The 19166-nt window shown below is 45.9% G+C and overlaps 1 protein-coding gene across 1 annotated transcript in view; it reads left to right on the forward strand.

The window, feature by feature from the left end:
• Positions 1-19166, forward strand: part of PPM1H (protein phosphatase, Mg2+/Mn2+ dependent 1H) — a 243245-nt gene that overhangs the window by 161964 nt on the left and 62115 nt on the right. Inside the window, exon 6 of the mRNA XM_028531950.2 lies at positions 15700-15818. Within this exon, the coding sequence (XP_028387751.1) occupies positions 15700-15818 (119 nt within the window). The remainder of the gene's footprint in view (positions 1-15699; positions 15819-19166) is intronic.

Genomic DNA, 19166 nt, shown 5'->3' on the forward strand with positions numbered 1-19166 from the left:
TCGCTCTCATTTAAACAGAGGGGCCCGGCCTGAATCGCATCTCGAGAAGGAGGGCAGTGCCGAGATCCCGCTGACACACCACTTACTTCACGCACCAATAGGAGGTCTCTTTGGGAGAGATACAGGTGTCAGAAAATCTGTTTCTACCCCGAAAATAAATTTTTCATGTAGATCACTGTCTTCGGGGGGCTGTACAGGGGTGTTGGGTTTTTCAGGTCTTGAGAATTTTTGCTTTACTTGAAGAGTTGAGTTTTCTGGAAAACAGAACAGACCTCCCTGCCCTGAAATGACAGAGGGTAGGGCGTTAGGGTTAGACTGTCGGCTCAGTGACTTGGCTCCTCCTCCTGGATTCCTTTCGGTGGGGCATCTTTGGGGACTCACTGTGTGAGTAGTTCTGTGGATGAAATGTTTTCTTGGCCGCTGGCTCTCTTTTTAAACAATGTAGCTAAAGCAGTGACGCTTGCTCTTAGAATAGATCCAGGCCCCTCAGAAAGGACTTTGTTCCTGCGTCTGAATTTCGGCATGTGTGAATGGCCAGGATTTGATTACTTGGGTCAATTCAGACACTTTCCCTATATTTTCTGATCTGTCTTTTTGTTTGTTTTACTCAGTAACTAGTTGCGTTGCTTTGAGTAGTTATCTGGTACATGAAACAGCAGGAATCCAGAACCAATGTGAAAACATTTCTTCACTCCTTTACTAACTCTTGTTTTCTAACCTTTCTGTTGTTGTTTTCAAGCAGATCCACCTGAAGCCACTCCTAGGCGCCCAGACTTTCTTTCTTTCAATTTTATTTTATTTTTCATTTTAGAGAGAAGGGGAGGGAGGGAGAAAGAGAGGGAGAGAAACATCAGTGTGAGAGAGAAACATTGATCATTTGCCTTGCACACAGATTGAGGATTGAACCTGCAACCTAGGCATGTGCTGTGACTGGGAATCGAACTGGTGACCTTTCAGTTTGCAGCTGCCACCTGAGCAACTGGGAGACAGTGGCCAAGGCTAGGAGCCCAGGCTTGAGAGCCCTTCATTTTCTTTGGTAGTCGGGGCCGATGGAAGGGATACTGCAGCATCCGTGGAAGGTCTTCATTGTGGTCCCAGCTCTGTTACTTGCCAACTGGGAAGCTTTGTGCGAGTCTCTTAACATTTCCGGACCTCGGTTTGTCACTTATAAAATGGAGAACTGGATTAGAGGGTCACCAAGGGCCTTAGATCCTCCAGGGTGTCTTCCAAGTAGAGTTCATCACAGCAGCCCCCTTGCCACCTCTGTGGTGCTCTCCAATCCATCGCCCACAAAACCACACACGTGATCTAATCGCAGCCCTCCTCACTTCCCTGCCTAAAAACCTTTGGCTTCCCCAGTGCACAGAATAGAATGCAGGCCACACTCGGCAGACCCAGAATCGTGGGCCCCTCCCATCTTTCTAGCATCATCGAGCTGCTGCCCCCACCAACACCATCCTGCATCCCAGGCAGCAGCCACAGACAACGGTCTTCCAGTTACAGGACACACCGCGATCTCTCCAGCCTCCATGCCTTTAGAAATTTGCCTGCCTGGATGACCCTTCTGCTCTTCTCTGCCAGGAAAACTCCTCCTCATTCTTTGAGACCCCAAAGCAAATGTCACTTCCTCCAGGAAGAGGCCCCTGACCTTCCCAGAGGGTCAGTCCCCAGCGCTCAAACAGCGCTGTGTCGAGGCCTTCAGCGTACAGTATTGCACTGCTCATTCCAACTGCAGCACCGCCTTGCAGACTGAGCCCTGGAGGGCAGGCCCCTTCCTCAGTCACCTCATACTGCCAGAGGAGGTAGTGAGGGGGGGCGGTCTGTTGAATGACTGAGAGGAGGAACCAGTATTCAGACTGACACCTGGATCAGCACCGCTCAGTACTCTCCGCTCCGCCTTCCCCGGACACCTGCCACGGCAGGCACCAGTCCGGTGCCTCCCTGCCCCGATGGCACCCTGTCTTCATCACCTCCTTGCTCCTTAGTGGAAACTATTTCCTGTTTTCTTGCTGGAGGCAGTGGGTGATCACAGGTTCACCTTTCTTATTTTGAAACAATTTCACATTTTTATGTTACCTGGATGGAACCAAAGCTCACAGTGTTAACTTCTGAGGTCAGGTGGGAATGCTGACATTTGTCAGGTTCCTGAATATCAAGTGTCTGCTTTGAGACGGTTGGAATAAGATGTGTGCAGCTTCAGGTACCAGCTTTGTCACGTAATTGTGTCTGTGATTTTAACAAGGCCCTGTACTGACCCCCAGCTTCATCATCATCGTCAGCAATGAGTGTAACACCTCAGAAGGCAGGTGTAAGGGTTAAATGGAATACCGCATGTAGAATTCTTTTTTTGCAGTACCTAGTACTCATTTGGTTATTGTTTGGTGAATCAAAGTCTTGCCATTTCAAATCCTACTGGCCCACAAAGCACAGTAATATTTTTCTCCTTGTTTTTACTTAGTAATCACTCTTGCCTTGATCAGCGTGACTCACTTGGTTAAGTGTCATCCCGCAAAGCGAAAGATTGTGGGTTCAATTCCCAGTCAGGGTACATGTGTGGGTCGTGGGCCGGGTCCCTGATTGGGATGCGTGCGAGAGGCAGCCAACCGATCAACATTTCTCTCACACATCGATGTTTTTTCCCCCTCTTTCTCCCTCCCTTCCCCTCTCTCTAAAAATAAATAAATAAAATCTTGAAACAAATCATTCCTAATGTTCCTAAGATTAATGTATATTTTGCGTCACTCTCAAACAATCAGTGTGGATACTGTTAGTCCGCAGAACTGAGCCTAATGTCTGAATTTCTAAAAAGTAATAACACTGTCCCCATTCTTGGTCATCCTTACTCCTCAATAGTATAAGGTTCTCTGTAACTAAAACTGTTCTCCGCAGACAACAGGAGTGTGAATGAACAGAACATAAAATATCCTGGTCGTCGAACTTCCTGTTTTAGTTAGGAGCCTAAGAACACACGCTGTGAGACCTGTGAGACGGACACACCCAGAGCTAATAGTCACGTGACCAACGGTGCAAGCCCCTGTGAAGTATTTGAATCAGAGAATTGATGGCATAACATAACTTTGTAGTGAAATCTTAAGTATTGAGAGAATTCAGACTTTTTAGGGTAAAATCTTGAAAATAATTCCAGTGGGAGGGAAATGAAGTGTGATGTGGACTTCTCCCAGCCCAGCTCCAGCCTTGGGCTCTGTGGCCTTAAGCCCCTCGCACAGAATCTCTGAATCTCCTTGCTCCCGAGTGACATGTTAGGAGTACTTCCCTTGGGATATTTATTATATGTTTCAAAGTTGAAATGAGATGTAATCCCATGGTAATATAAAATACAGCATATATTTTATAATTTCGAGTGCATCTCATTTTACCAATTCTTTTTTTTATATAGTTTTCCTGAACTAATTGTGAAGCCATTTAGTGTGAGGATAGTTGTATCGTTTTTCAAAAAACTATTTTTAAAGATTTTTATTTATTTTTTTTTTAAATATTTTATTTATTTATTTTTAGGGGGGAGAGAGAGAGAGAGAGACAGAGAGAGAGAGAGAGAGAGAAACATCAATGTGCGGCTGCTGGGGGTCATGGCCTGCAACCCAGGAATGTACCCTGGCTGGGAATCGAACCTGGGACACTTTGGTTCCCAGCCCGCGCTCAATCCACTGAGCTACGCCAGCCAGGGCTTATTTATTTATTTTTAGAGAGAGGGGAAGGCAAGAAGAAAGAGAGGGAGAGAAACATCAATGTGTGGTTGCCTCTTGTGCACACCCCACTTCCCACCAGGGGACCTGGTCGGCAACCCAGGCCTGTGCCCTTACTGGGAATTGAACCAGTGACCCCTTGGTTCTTAGGCTGGTGTTCAATCTGCTGGGCCACACCAGCCAGGGCGGATAGTTGTATTGTTTATGTGATTTAAACAAGTTAGTACATAGCAGGGAAGTTAACAATGTATTCTTCATTCTGAGGTCAGATTACATTTTATTTTTATGATGCGTGAAGAAACATTTACGACAGAATTATTAAAACTTCCAGGTTCTTCAAGACTTGATTTTTGAGCAGCTGCCTGCAGTCCCAGGACTATTTGCCTTGTAGAAACGGTTAATGATTTTCTTGGAGGTAGGGAGGGTTGAGAGCCCTTTGCACACGAGCTATTTTGATCTACGTGGAAGAGGAATGTCCTTGGTATGCACAGTCTGGATTTGGGAGGATTATAGAACTGGAAGCAGATTACAAGATGATGGATGTGGCAGGCTCATTAATTTTGTTTGGTCTTGCATCCTGACCTCAGAAGGCCCTGCCTGCAGCTCTCGGGGTAACGTGAACTTTGTTCCGCAGATTCTGGGGCAGGGTGATCAATCAGGCCACCTTGTGGGTTTGACGTGTTCACACAGAATGTGGCAGGTGTGTGATGAAGGGGTCGGGGGCTGTGACTTCTTCCCCCGCAGCTAGGGAGATATGATGATCCTATAGTCATGAATAAGCCTTGCTCTTCTGTTGATGGTTTTTTTTTAATGTTTCCAGGGTAATTGAAATAAAACATTGAAGGGGTCTGCCAAACTAGACAGAATGTTTTGATGGAGTCAAGGCTCAGATGGGAGGGAAAGCAATCTGGTCTGGGAGCGTTTCTCAGCAGAGTTTTCTGCTGTGGCCTTCAGGAAGTCGCCCCCACCTTTGCTTTCAGTGACAGCCAGAAAGGGGTCTCTGTCAGGGGCACCTCACTAGCTGGTAGATGTGAGCGTGATGGCTTCCCTTCCGTTCTGCCAGACATATTTTAAACTCTGATTTGATTACATTAAGATGTGCTGGTATCATCAAACCTTCAAACCATCATGTACTTCTGTCCTTGTAGACAATCCAACTCTGCAGCTGTTTTTCATCAAGGGCGAAACCCAGAAGAGAGAAAAGTGGGTTTCAAATGCACATGTGAGACACACAAGTGCAACATTATCTGAGACAATTTCTCCCAGTGTCCTTGGAACTGCCCCCAACCTCCCGCGCCGAGTCTTGCTCTGCTTGCCTGTCGTTCCCCTGGTGCCGGGCTTGGAAAGTGTCAAGAGTTATCTTCCCAAGAGGATATTCCTCAAGCCTGAACTTGCTTTTAAGACAGGAGGCTATAATTGGGAGGGCGAAGTATTCCAGTGCGTAAAAGTGACTGACCCGCCACCTCGACATCTCCCTTAACCTTGAGAGCAGGTTGTTGAGTCTGAGAGACAGGCGCTAGTCACGGAGAAGTACCGTCGCCACCACTCTGCTTCGCCTGATGACTGAGTCATGGCAAAAGTGTACTCCAACCCCCATTTAACACCCCCTTCGCAGAATGGCGTGTGAGTTTAAAACTGTCTAATGAAAAAGTGGGAGGCTGAAGTGGTTGACGTTTTTCATGTTTACTATAGGCCCCATTGTCCCAGGCACCACAAAGAAGCCAGGCCAGTTTTAGAGCCCGAGGCTGGCCCTGCCCGGGGCTCAGAGGCAGAGCTTCCGTGTGGCTGCCCCAGGGGCACTGCCTGGCTTCCGGGGAGACTGGGAAGGTGCTGCACCTCCTCACTGAACCTCACCACTTCCAGATCCTTGATTTTGAAAAAGAATATCAATGGATGTTCGGTTTATTCCAGGTAGGGTGGGGCCAGAGACTTGACATCGAGGCATCGTAAACTTACTATGCAGAGCTAAGAAAATGGATTCCATACAGCTGAACAAAATAATCATGAGGACGTATCCCTAAATTTTCTTTTTTTTTTTTTTATTGATCTTTCTGCACAGTTGCTACACATACACAATGCTTAGACTCTCTAAAGCCCCCTGTCCCCACCACCCAGCACGCTGACTAAAAAGTTGGGCACATAACGCCATAGGGTACTTTCAGAATGGATCTTGGTGTAAAGAAGCAAGACAATACCGTGCAGCCTTTAAATATATTAAATTTAAATACGCCTTCAGAGAGGCACGTTGGATTCACTGGGGCTTATTAGGGCAAACACTTAGCTGTCCATAAAATATTTGCTGTGCTCCAGACACTTCCCCTGTGAAACAGGGCAGTTCAAGGACCCTCACAGGACTGGTGTGAGAATCAGTGGGTTAGTATTGGTAGTGTGCTCGCCATAGTGCCTAGATCAGAGGCAAAGTAAAATCTCTTTGTTTTCAAATCTATACAGGAAGAACTTTTTCGTGGCCATCCTGCCATGGGGATTACTTCTGTGGCCTTTTATAAAATTTCTAAGTGCCATTAGCATATGCAAAGAGATTAAAGAAATGGAGGTGTGTTCTTACTTGCTGTCATGAGTTCTCTCTTCAGGTGAATGCCTTTCCTCAGGTTTTTACTTAGGAAGAGAAAGCATTAGGCAAATGAATATGGAAACCTTATATGTTTTATGTAAACAAATAGTTTTTACCCCCTATTCTATAAACTGTTGTAGAGTTGACAAATCTAGCAATTTTGTTTAATATATCCATTTGCATACCAGTTTCCATGTGGCTTCTTTATCATAAGTTATAGATTTTACAATTTTAAAGTTATTTTAGGGGCATGCTATTTCCCTCTGGTTGATCAGTCCTGGGTGAAATTTAAACGTGAACCTTTCTTGACATCCACATAAACCAGACAGAATCTCATAAATATTCTGTTCTACCATAGGTTATACATACAAGCTCAGTTCTTGTTACTCTGAGGTTTTTAAGGACAAATTAAGACTGAGAGAATTCTTTATGAAGGACTTCAACCCACATGTATTTAGATCTCAGCCATTTCACATTTTTCCTTCATTTTTTTAACCCCAAACAAAATGCTCTGTTTCTGCCCAGTAAACCCGGCAGTCAGCCCCAGCTGTGGAGGGGCCATCTCGTTTGGCCGGCAGCGGTTGCCTGTGGTTTGGCTGCCGTTACTCATTTCATTGCATTTGTGACCTTAGACTTTCTATCATGATAAATCATCTTGAAATGGAAGGCTTCCAGTCCTCCTCTCATATAATTTGAGGAGGATTTTTCCCTCCTTAAGGGCAAGAAAGAGGATAAATTACTCAATTTTTAAAAAGATTTGTGTTGAACACTGAAAACCCTCATTTTGATAACTTCCTTTCAAATGTTGAGCGATCTGAACATTTGAAAAATTAATACAGATAAAAATTTTCTAGTTAGAGGATTTTACAGATTATTTCCTGTTATGGAATCTGCTTTCTCATTTAACACATAAGTCTTTTTACTTTCTGTTTTCTGCTGATGGGAGTGGAAATTAGAACAACTATTTTGAAAAAGGGTTTGGCAGTCAGTCGTGAAGCTGAGTAGTTCCACCCTGAGGTGTGTACCTAATCGAAGTGCGTACACACGTTCACCGAGAGACCAGGATGAGCATTGGCACCATCTGTAATAGACGAAACAGGAACTGCCCACCCGCCCCAAACAGCAGGATGGGTGAACACGGCCGAGTCGCAGGATGGAGTGCCGTGCCACCCCCGGAGTGAACAGAGGAAACTGCACACAACATCGGGGGTGAATCTCCCAGGCTTCCAGCGAAGGGGGCTGCCGATAGGATTCCACAGAGGTGGGCACACCCAATCTGGAGGTTAAGGTAGTGCTCTTCTTTGGGGGAACAGCAGTGATTGGACGGTATCCTGACCACAGGGTGCTGGTCATTTTCTATTTCTTGACCTGGATGTCAATTACAAGAGTACATTCAATTTGTGAAAATTCACCAACCTATACACCATGATATAAACACTTTACTCTGTGTGTGTACACACACACACTTTCTTTTTCATTGAAAAGTTTTTATAGGAAGTACTTGCACTTTGTTTAACTATGGTTACCCCTGGCAGCAGAGGCCCTCCTTGGCCCCCTGCAGGAGCCCAAGGTGAAGCGGCAGGATGGGCTCCTCAGGGAGCCCACCCCAGCGGCATCTCTGTCCCACACTGCTCTCTGAGGAGCAGCTCCCACAACCCTCCACACACCAGTCCACCTCCTGCCTCCTGGCCTTGCTCTTGCTGTACTCACCCTGGAGCCCTTGCCTGACCAGCTCCCAAGATCCTTGTCAGATTCTCTCCTCATTCTCTGTGCCTTAGTTCCTGGGCATATCTCCATGTCTATGTGTAGGCCTTCCTCAGGTGTGTGAGGTCTGACCAGAGGGGTCCCTCCCTCCCTTCTTTCCTCCCTTCCTTTCTTTTTCTTTCTCTTTCTTTATTTCCTCACCCAAGGACATTTTTTCATTGTTTTAGAGAGAAAGGAAGGGGGTGAATAGAGAGAGAAAAGAAACATTGATTGGTTGCCTTCATGTACACACCCCAACCAGGGATTGAACCTGCAACTTGGGTATGTGCCCTGATTTAGCTGTCAAACCCATGCCCTTTTGGTCTACGGGCTGATGCTCCAACCAATTGAGCCACATTGGCCAGGGCTTCTTTTTTTGTTCTTTGAATTTGTATCCCATGGTACCTTGCATGCACAAGATGTCGTGTTAGTTGCACACATTCCTTTGGCCAGATACCCCAAACCTGGGATAGTTTCCTTATTGGCTGACACCACTCACTGGCAAGCTGACAACAAGGCAGCAGAAAAAAAAATCATTGAAAGGAGAAAGCATTTTATGTTCTCAGCAGGTAATTTTGAGTAAGCTCAGGACCCATCTTCTCAGTGTTCACAGGAAGCCTGGCGCTCAGTCTCCTTTCATAACCTTTACATACATATCACTCTCTGGGATCCAGGTTCCTGCTTCCACTGCCCTTTTCTCCCTGCCTTCCAAGGTGCTCCAAGCTCTTCCCCAGCCCAGGAGGGTGGAGGTCAGGTCCACGTACTCCAGAGCCAACAGACCTGGCTTAAGGTTTCTCACCCACTTTGCTCTAGTGAGAGGCTTCCCGGAAGGTTCCAAAAGGTGTCTCTTCTTCCAGCTTGTTCCCCTCCTGTTCTGTGTTAACCCCTCTGCAACACGGAGATTCTCAGTAGGATGAGGATGGGATGGGATGGTCTTGTTTCTTCCCAGTGTGGTGTTTCCTCCTCTCCCCTTCCTGTGAAGCTGGTTTCTGCCCAGGACTAGAAAGGAGAGTGGTCAGAAAAAGAAGTGCAGCCCTCCTACCCCATTCCTGGTGTCCGGCCACTTCTTGGCACAAAAGGGTGGTCTAGCATCCTTTCCCGAGAGATGTTCCTTCTTCTTGTCACTGGCCAGAGGGAATCACGTCTAGAAGTTTGTTCTCAATAGTGACACTAAGTGACAAGGATATGTCCTCCTTTTGGCAGCCCTGTGTTCTCTAGAGCCAGAGGGGGCCTGCCTTTGGTGTCACCAGGGCAGTGGTTACCAAGCTGCTCCCCCAGGTGCTGTTTGTGGTACACACATGAACGCAGGTGCACCTCCCCCCTCCCAGGTCCTCTCAGAACCATTCTGTTACCTGTCCTGGAGGGAAAGCCTCAAAGTTTATGGTAGAAATGGAGGTACAAAAAGTAGTCCATTTTTTTCACATGGGACATGCCAGCACACTTTAAATTAGACTTTATAATAAGCTATGTTTCTAGGTTTGTAGTTGGCATGCTTATTAGTAGAGAAGATAAATAACATTATTTAGATATTTTTAGGGTCATGGACTATTATGGGAATTTTAAGTAGTATAGTGGCGCCCACCCATACACATGTGGTTTTACAGGAAGGAATCTATCAAATTATAAAGTGTTAGCTAAATCCAAAATATGGTAATGTGTGTAAAACTTTGATTTTATGTGCCATGAACCTTAGTTTTAACTTTTTGAAAAGATTGAAAGCCATATTATGTTGTTTTGTAGAGTTTAAATAATCACCAAACGCAGTTGTGTAAAGCAGGTCAGAATGTTCTGTGTTCATTCTTTCAGGAAATATTTATGTAGAGCCTGTACTGCATTAGGTGCTTTGCCAGGCACGAGAGTATAGCTCAGGTTTTAAAAATAACAAACATATTTAGGCACAGCTGGTATTAACTTGCATCACCTTGCAGATGTTTCTAACATATATGCAAATAGCATCATCAAAGAGGAATAAAATATATCCCACATATCAGGTAAAAAAGGGATGTTTAGGAGAGTGTCCAGAGTTTTTACTTGTGCCCTTCTTGGATGTTCACCCTGTGACAGTCCGCATTTTCTATAGGCAGCGTCCCTGTGAAATGCGCACTGGGAAGGCACCGTAGTCACATGTGCATATTGATGGGCCGCCCAGGCTCGAGCAGTGGAGTGAAACATGCCCCAGTTGTCCTTGGAAGTTTGGAGTCAGGGATTCACTAGGCTTTATGGCTGAAAGGAACCTAACAAACTCCTGATTCCACACTTTCAGACTTCGAACTGTGAATAGGTTGCTTACTTTGAGTTAGAGGTAGAATCACTTTCGACGCTCAAGATTCCACGGTGATGACCTGAGCGATGCCTCCCACGGGTAGGCCGGCACTGAGGAGCTAACACTAACCAATCACACCCCTCGATGCTGGGCAGGCCCCTGAGAAGAACCTTCTGAGTCCCCACGTGGTCGAGCCTCTCTGCTTCTGAGAACAGATGGCCTCTGCGCTGGCCTGTTGGGGAACAGCGGGCCCTGGTTGGCCCTTCCCAGTGACTTTTGAGTCCCCTTAGATGATTGGAATAAGAAGGGCAGTGGAGTTCTTCTCAACAATTCTCTAAAACCTAGTTTAAACACCAGGTTCTCACCAAAAAAAATTCTGTTTTAGTTTTTTTTAAGCAAAGGTAACTTATTAATATTCAATGGTAGAAATATTCATGTCGTAACATTTTGATGCGTTTGAGAGCTGTGCATGTATCAACCCCATTCATATGTTGAAGCCCGAACCCCCGTCCGTGATGTGCTGAATGCTGAATTTCAAGACAGGGGCTTTACAGAAGTAATGTGGTTAAATGAGGTCATGACATGGAGGCCCTGATCTGATAAGACTTGATGTGGGGAGCTCGATTTCTCTCTCTCTGACAGCAGAGAGGGTAGACCCTGTGAGGAGGTGGTGAGAAGCAGCAGGAAGAGAGCCCTCACCAGGTAGCCAATCTGCTGGCACCTTGACCTTGGACTTTCCAGTCTCCAGAACTGCGAGAAATAAGTTTTTGTTGTTTAAACCCTTCATTATTTTGATATAACAGCTAAGACCATTTGTGTAAACTTTCATAAGTGTTGTACAAAAAGATACACTAATGCATAGAAGTGCACTTGCCTTTGCAAACCGACACATATGCCCTGTTATATTTTAGCGTCTCCTTTTTTATTAGTCAACCACCTATTTTCTCTACCTGTACTTAGTTCTTGAGTTGTTTTTTTTGTCCTCAGTGCCAGTGACTCTGTCATGTCCGACAAATGCAGTGGTCATGAGTGGAAAGTGCTGGTAAGAAGGAGGCCTGAGATTAGGGTGTGGATGGTGATTTTAAAAAAGGGTAAAAATAGGTCAGAGGTGCACATGGAATATGCAGATTCTGTGACAGCCACAACTGTGACAGAAAATACATCACGCAGCATGGGAAGTGTGTTGTGGCAATTAGCAAGACAGGAAGAGAAATGACTGTAACACTAGAGAAATCGAAGAGGGTGACCTCAGCACTAATGGGGGCTGAACGTTAGAGTATTTCTTCAGAGCTAAGATGCCTTTTTTCCTCTTGACATATCTGAGGCTGGGATACTTTACAGTTGATTGCTGCTGTCGGCCAGATGGCAGGCATGACGTGGATGTCATCTCCTGGGCATGTGCGAACATCAAAAGAGCAGCCTCAGACTTGTGGGGCGGGAGTCCAGCAGCTCAGAAGAAAACCCTGCAGTCAAACACGAAGCACACTTTGAACCTTTTTGCATCCAAGTAGCTGTGCGCAGGCAGGGGCTCGGGAGGTGTAGATGAGACTTGTTCAGTCACATTCCCGCGGTGCGCGTCAGAAGTAAGCCGACTCGAGATCACCGCAAAGCTGATTTAAGAACTTCGCACCCCTGGCTTCTGAGGCTTGTCATTCTTTTGTGGATTATTTAAGACGTGCTGCATCACCAGTGCTCCCGCGGAACACAGGCCACTATTGTGTGGGAAAGCGTGCACATGAATGGCTCAGAGTTGACAACTGATGAGAGCTGATGGATTGATTCTAAATGTGAAACAGGTCTGGAAAACCTTAGCCAATATACTTCACTTGTGTATTCCTTTTTAAATACACATGATGATGATAGATAATAAAGGTTTGTCTAAGTCTAAAGGAGCTCTTTCAAAAAGAATAAGATAAAAATTTATATTAGTAAGAAAGCATTATACATAGTTTAATTGGCAGACATTTTCCCCTTAGAGGTTAATAAAACCATGGTGCAGCTCATAAAGGGCATCTAGATTGATGAAGTACAGTGGCCTTTTGTTATCATGGGGGAGCGGGCAGTTTGTTGAGACCCTCAAAGGCTCTGCATTCGAGGGGGCTACAGATGTCAGGGTATTAAGGCCCCTTTGAGCCTATTCGTCCTCGGAGGGCAAGGTGAGGTGGCCGCTGCAGCTCCCAGCCACCCTGCAGACACCTGCCTCAGCAGGTCTTCCGCTACAGCTGCTGTGCAAGTGCACCTGGGTGTGAGGGCCCCCGATGCAGCATGGGAAAGGGCCTGTCATTCTCCAGTTAGGAGGCAAACAGGCTTCGGGAACTCTGCATGTTTATTCCCCTTAGTCACTGGGCTTGAAGAAGTGTACTTGGGAATGACCTTTGCATCCTAATGTGTTTGTTAATAACACATGTGTGCCATGTATCTGTGTTTACACACACACATGCTCATTTATATACCGTCATCCTCGGTGTCTGCGAGGGACTGGTTCCAGGACCCCCACAGAAGCTCCGGTCCTTATACAAAACAACATAGGACAACGTGTGCAGCCACCGTCCGTGGATACTGAGGGCCGATTGTGCATGTGTGTCTTACACGGAGAGCTGTGTGTGTATGACATGGTGCACAGGAGCTCTTGCACTCACACACACGTTGTTTGATCACCTGCTTTTTACAGGTGGTTCACCTCTTTCTCGGTCCCTCCATATTCTCTATAGCATCATTGTAGACGGCAGCACAGAATTCTCTGGTGTGGATTTACACTAGTTTACTTAATCCCTCATATTATTAAATGATTTCTTCTAGTTACTTTGTCATAAAATAATGTGAGGAACACCTTTGTGGCCAGGCTGTGTGCAACTATGTACTATCGTTGAGCTGGACCCGCACAGGTGCCTCTGTGATTCAGACTCTCTGTGGTCCAGGAGCAACAAGATCACAGGTTTTGTTGCCCCCTTACTTTTTTTTGAAAATGCGTGTATGGGTAGGTTAAAGGACCGCTGTAAGGGTTAGGATGGGGGTAGGGGCATGATATTAAGCTCAGGCTTTAGAGCCACCCAGTTCTGGCTGATAACCTGGGGCTGGGTGTCTTAACCTCTCCGGGCCTAGTTTCCTTGTGGTAAATTGAGTCTGTGGCACATGCTTCGTAGGATTGTCGGGGTAGTCATATTAGGCACATCAAACATCCGGTACGCAGTGACCGCTAAGTCAGTGCCAGTCCAGCCTGGGAGGTAGGGGTGAGATAGAAACTCCATGCTGATATGGTCCTAAAGTCCTGCGAGGTGATAGAGGGTACATAATAGATGCTACCCGTCTTTTGTTGTGTTTGTTTTTTTTTTTTTCCAATCCTCACCCAAGGACTTGTTCCTACTGATTTTTAGAGAGAGAGAGAAACATTGATAGGTTGTCTCCCATATATGCCCCAACCAGGAATCTAACCCACAACCCAGGCATGTGCCCTGACCAGAAATCGAACCTGCAACCTTTTGGTGTACAGGACAGTGCTCCAACTAACTGAGCCATGCAGCCAGGATGATGCTACTCTTTATTGACTTTTTTATGCCTCTGTTCCTTAATGTTCATGGGCGGACCAAAATAGAGGAGAAGGAATAGGTAGATGCCTTGTGTGCACAGCTGGCTTCATGGAGATGTGTGACTTGTACATTTGAACAGGGCCCTGCACTTGGCTTAATGCTCTGCTGCCACTGTCTTAAATTCTTAGTTTTGAACGGAGGCTCCACATTTTCATTTTGCACTGGGCCCCACAAATTGTGTAGCCAGAAAGGTTGTTGGGAGGGTGAAATGAGAACTCACAAAGCACTTAGCATAGTAGTGAGGATGTAATAGGACTCCATGGTTATTAAATGGATATAATTATTTTCTCTTATGAACAGAAACAACTAGTTGTGCATTATAAGTGCATTATAGACATTATTAAAATAGTGTGAGATAAATATATAATTAATCCTATCATATAGATTAAAAAATAACTGAAGCCCGAGGAGTGAAGTAACCCCCTAAAGTCACACAGCTTATAAATTATAAATGCAGGGCTTGGATTCAAATCTAAGTCCCTCTCATCCAAAGCCCACGCCATCGACCTGCCCTATTAAATATGAGTTCCCTTCCTTCCCTCCCTGTGAAACCCGGTGTTTGAGTGTCCCTGATCCCCATCAGCAGCCAAGCCTCATCCCTGGCAGAGGTGTCAGAGCCCCTCAGAGAGGGCCCAGAATTCCCAGCAGACCTGGACCCTGTTGGGGCTCCAGCAGACGATAAAGGGCAGTTGCCTTCTCACCCCTAGGCCTGTCCTCTGCCACATCCCCAACGCTGCTCAGAATCGCTGGCTCTGAGTTCCTTTCTCTGGCCAGTCTGACCAGCCTGGCAACAATTCAGCTAGCTTTCTTTTATTCCTGATACCTTAGCTGCTAATGACTCACGCCCAACAAATACCCCTAAAGCACTGTGAGAATCAGCGGGAGAGCTGCCGGTGTCAGGTCCTGGGAAAGAGACTGTGGGAGGTGCCTGTTTCCAGTGGACTGAGGACATGGCCATCTGTCCTGCGGCAGGGATCCCTTGCTTTCCTGCAGTGTCAGGCAGTGATTCGCTCTGCCCACTCGTTTCCCTGCCAAAAAGAGAGAGAAGAGTCATTTCACCACGATGCTACTAACAGGCATACTGCTTAGTGTGGGGAAACTCAGGTTTGCCTGCGGTGCGCAGCCTCTGAGCAGGGAAGTTAGCGTGTGAGCATTTCATCTTTTGGGTAGCTGGGTCTGAATTTTGAACGTGACAATGAGACTGTTTGTTGTTTCAAAGCAATTCCCTAAGTGGCTGTTTGCTCAATACTTTTTGTTGTGTGAACAGGGATTTGGGGGAGGGGAAGGAGCCATCTGCTCTGGAAAAGTCTTCCAATTACATGATCAAATTACAGCAGAGCAAAATGGAGGGCGTCCAACAGAAAGTCCTGTCTGGTGTATCCATCCCCAGCCTGCGCTCTCAGCCCATTGTGTGGACGTGGAGACTTGCAGGTTTCAAAGACGAGGCCGTGGTCACCAAGGGTGTGAGCAAGAGGACAGCAGAGAAAGCTGAGGCGAAGAGTCAGAAAAGTGAAACCATCTTGGATTTGAATGAAAACACTAACCTTGGGAGAAACGCAGTCCCTTTTCCTGAGGACTTTGGCAATACTTGCTTTTGCTTACAATTAATTTTTCATATTGAATGAAAAAGTGACCTCCCTCAATCAGTTAACTGGGTGATTTTTATTTGCATTGAGTCTTAAATCTACTTCTTTTCCTTAACCTATGAGAAAGAATTTTTTTGTTGTTGTTTTTGAAATACAGTCTGTTGCAATTTGCAAAACATCCTTGAGTCTTATTTTTTCTTCTAAATCTGTGTGTGGGTTTTTTTTTTTTTCTTTTTGCTATTAGGCATTCATGCAGCCTCACTTGCTGGGAAATGAATTCACACATTTGGAGTTTCCAAGGAGAGTGCAGAGAAAGGAACTTGGAAAGAAGATGCTCTACAGGGACTTTAATATGACAGGCTGGTAAGAACATGCCTCCCTCCGCCCTCCTGCCAGGTGTGCGTGAGGGAAGTGTCAGCCCCGTGACAAGCCATCACGCAGTGTGGACCAGGAGGTGCCCCCGCAGCCTGGGGTGTGGTCCGGGGAACAGGGCACCGCGCCTCTGCTATTTGCACCTGGGCACACTTCTCAAGCCCAGACAGGGGCTGGTTGCCTGTCTGTTCCACTGAGGTTCTCTTTGGGGACACTAGAGCCCTCAAAGCTGATATGATTCCTCACTTTACACGGAGCAAGTGTTTGGAAGGATTTTAAAACACATTAAACTTGGTTTTTTAGGTCAGGGGCTTGAAGGGATTGACCAGTGGTTTACTGGTCCTGGCTTGAACTCTAACTCTGAGCTCTCTGAAAGGACAAAGTTGCATAAACTGCTTCACCCCCCTGCGCTCAGTTTTCCATGGATGTAGTGAAAAAAATATATACTCTTTGCAAGGCCCTTGTAAGGACTAAAAGTAATGAGCTGTCCTCATTATTTTATCACACTTAAAGTGAAATAAGAAATCTTGGCAGGAGGCGTCTTACTCCCAAAACACACTTATCTAAGCACAAGACCATTTCTCTTGTGGATCAGTTAGCTAATGGTGACCAAGAACCTCATCTATTTCTTCCACCTGAAAAATAAATATGAAGATAAAGCATCTGTACATACTAGGGTTGGTGTAAGGCTTAAAATGAGAGAGTCGTGCCAGGCACATAGGCGTGTGGGTAAAAATTTGCCCTTAGGCCCGTGGCCTTACCCGGTGAGCCTCTTGCCCTTCTGGGGGATAGCCAGAGAAGGAGAGAGTGGACGACTCCTTCTTCTTCACAGCTCTAACACAGGCAAAGAAGTCGATTCCATTATTTCTTCTTCATTGACCAAAATAGCTATAACAGATGGTTACAGCCCAAATTCCCATGGTGATGACTTCCAGGCTAGGAATCTTCTGCGGTACATACTGTCTTAAAGGAACAGCTGAGCTACCTAGGGAAGATAAGGGCCTGATCTAAGGCACTTCCTGTTGTCCTTTGCCATCCAAAAGAAGAAATCCTTGCCAGTATCCACTCCTCTTCTACAACGAGGCCAACAAACTATGGCCCAAAAAGCCAAATTTTACCCGCACCCCTTTCTATTAAAAAAAAATTAATGCAGCCCTATTTCTTTGTGTGTATTTGATCTCTAGCTACCTTCACACTACATCAGGGCAGTTGAATAGTTGCAGCAGATACCAAATGACTCACAAAGTCTAACATATTTACTCCTAAAACATGGATGTATTGTATTAATCAGAAAACTCCCACTACATTTGCATCTCTCAGTTTGGGAGTTTTGCGGTATCTGACTGTTTAATCAGGAGCACTGACCTCTTTTCCCTTCCATTGTCAAATTAAAAATTATATCAGACAACACAACAATAGCTGTCTGATGTGAATCAATCAAAATTATACTTATTTTTTTGTCAGATCAGCAAAAAATATATTTTTTGGTGTGCCGCAGAGTTTTAGTAGTTAGTTCGTGTGTGCCAGGAGTTGAAAAAGGTTGAAAATTGCTGCCTTAACCCAACTGGGTGTTCTGTGTAAATTTGTTTATATTCAGTCAGCAAAATCAGCAAGGTCAGCACTCTTACAGAAAAGTTTAAGGTGAGGGCTACTGTAGTTTTGGAAAAGCATGGTGCAGTTTGGTATGGATTTTGCAGAATCTGGAACGATGAAAGGAAAGGCATCCAGGGCAAGACATGTGATTGTAAACACATTCACAAAAAGGGTCCATCTAAGAGACAGTGAGCAAAATTACCACAAAGTAGGGGAGCGTCCAGGGAATCAGGCTGACTTGAGATTGAGGGAACATCATCAAGGATGAGGGAAGCCAGGCGGAGACATTCAGATTTACCACGGGAAGCAGTAGGCTGTTCTTGTGTGTTTCTGAGAAGGAGAAGGAATGATGAAAGCAGCGGTCTAGGAAAGTGGTTCTAAGAGGGGGTTTCAAGGAGACTGACTAGGAGAGAAAGCGGATGCAGGTGCCTGAGGGAAAAATCGTAGAAATACACGTGTGAGGTCTCAAGGGCCAAATAGAGGGATGGAAGCAGAAAACAGAGAGGGAAAGGAAATGAACAAGAAAATAGATTACATAGGCCATGGGATAAATGTAAGAGGTAAATCATTCATTGTGTCACTTGTCTGTTTAAATGGGTCTCTTCAAGTAGTTGATAAGCCCCTGGAGTGGGAGCCCCATGCCCAGTCCTGTGCCTGACACACAGTAGACCGGAAGCTGCTGTTGGGTGAAAGGAAGAAGGGGGTGTAGCTGGCAGAGTTGAGGGGGTAGGTGGTCCATGGGGAGGGTAGGAATGAGGAGCCTGTATGTGAGACAGGCCGAGCTTGAGGCAGGGCTGTCTGTGTGTCCTTTCTGTGCCAGAAACACAAGTGAGGTCTGAGGAGTCAAGACTGACTTGGTAAACAAAAGTCAAAAGGTACCTTCATCTCATAATTTCTTTAAATGTAGCTAAGTTCCAAGACTAGATTATATCCAAGTTTGCACGCTCTCACACTCACAGAGTGCCAGCATTGTCCTAAGCAAGCGAGCAGTCCATAGGCGGCTGCGTTTGATGTATGGAACTCTGCACGGAACCAGTGAGGGGCCACGACCGAGAATGGCTCTCTGACGTGATTTGCTGATTCATTTCAGCATAGTTCCCTATGTGGCTTTGGCTCCCAACTTGGGCTCTGAGCAGAGATTTATGTACACCTTTGCATTATTTCTTATTTGAAAATGGTATTTATTTGCTTATTATTGTTCCATTACAGTTGTCCCAATTCTCCCGTTGCTCTCCCCTGCTCCCCCCGACAGTCAGTCCCCACCCTGTTGTCCCTGTCCGTGGGTCACTCATACATGTTCTTTACCTAGGCCCTTCCCCTTCTTTCCTCCCTTATCCTGCTTCTCTGGTCCCTGTCAGTCTGTTCCTTGTTTCTGTGCCTCTGTGAGCTCTTTACATCTTTGTGGGAAGAAGTGGGAAGTTTAAAACCATTTCAGAGCACTGCTTATGGAGTCTCCCTCCCCCAACGTTAATGAATTCCTTTGAAAATGTTTTTAGCCTCTAAAGAAAACTTGGCATCTAGTAGTTATTTTTCGGGACTTATAAAACGTGGGACTTTCATTTGCTGCCTTTCCAAGCTGGCCATTCCATGGACAAGGAGATGAGGGTTGGCAGCCTTTTACCCATGGGAAGCCTTAAGTTAGAGCTGACCTTGAACAGCGTGGGTTGGGACCACACAGATCCTCGTAGATGCAGCTGGTTCTCAGTGAAGGTACCGGGAGCCCCCTGCGTCCCAGGGTGTCTCCTC

Source organism: Phyllostomus discolor, chromosome 2 (assembly GCF_004126475.2).
Source record: "Phyllostomus discolor isolate MPI-MPIP mPhyDis1 chromosome 2, mPhyDis1.pri.v3, whole genome shotgun sequence".
Lineage (NCBI taxonomy): Eukaryota > Metazoa > Chordata > Mammalia > Chiroptera > Phyllostomidae > Phyllostomus > Phyllostomus discolor.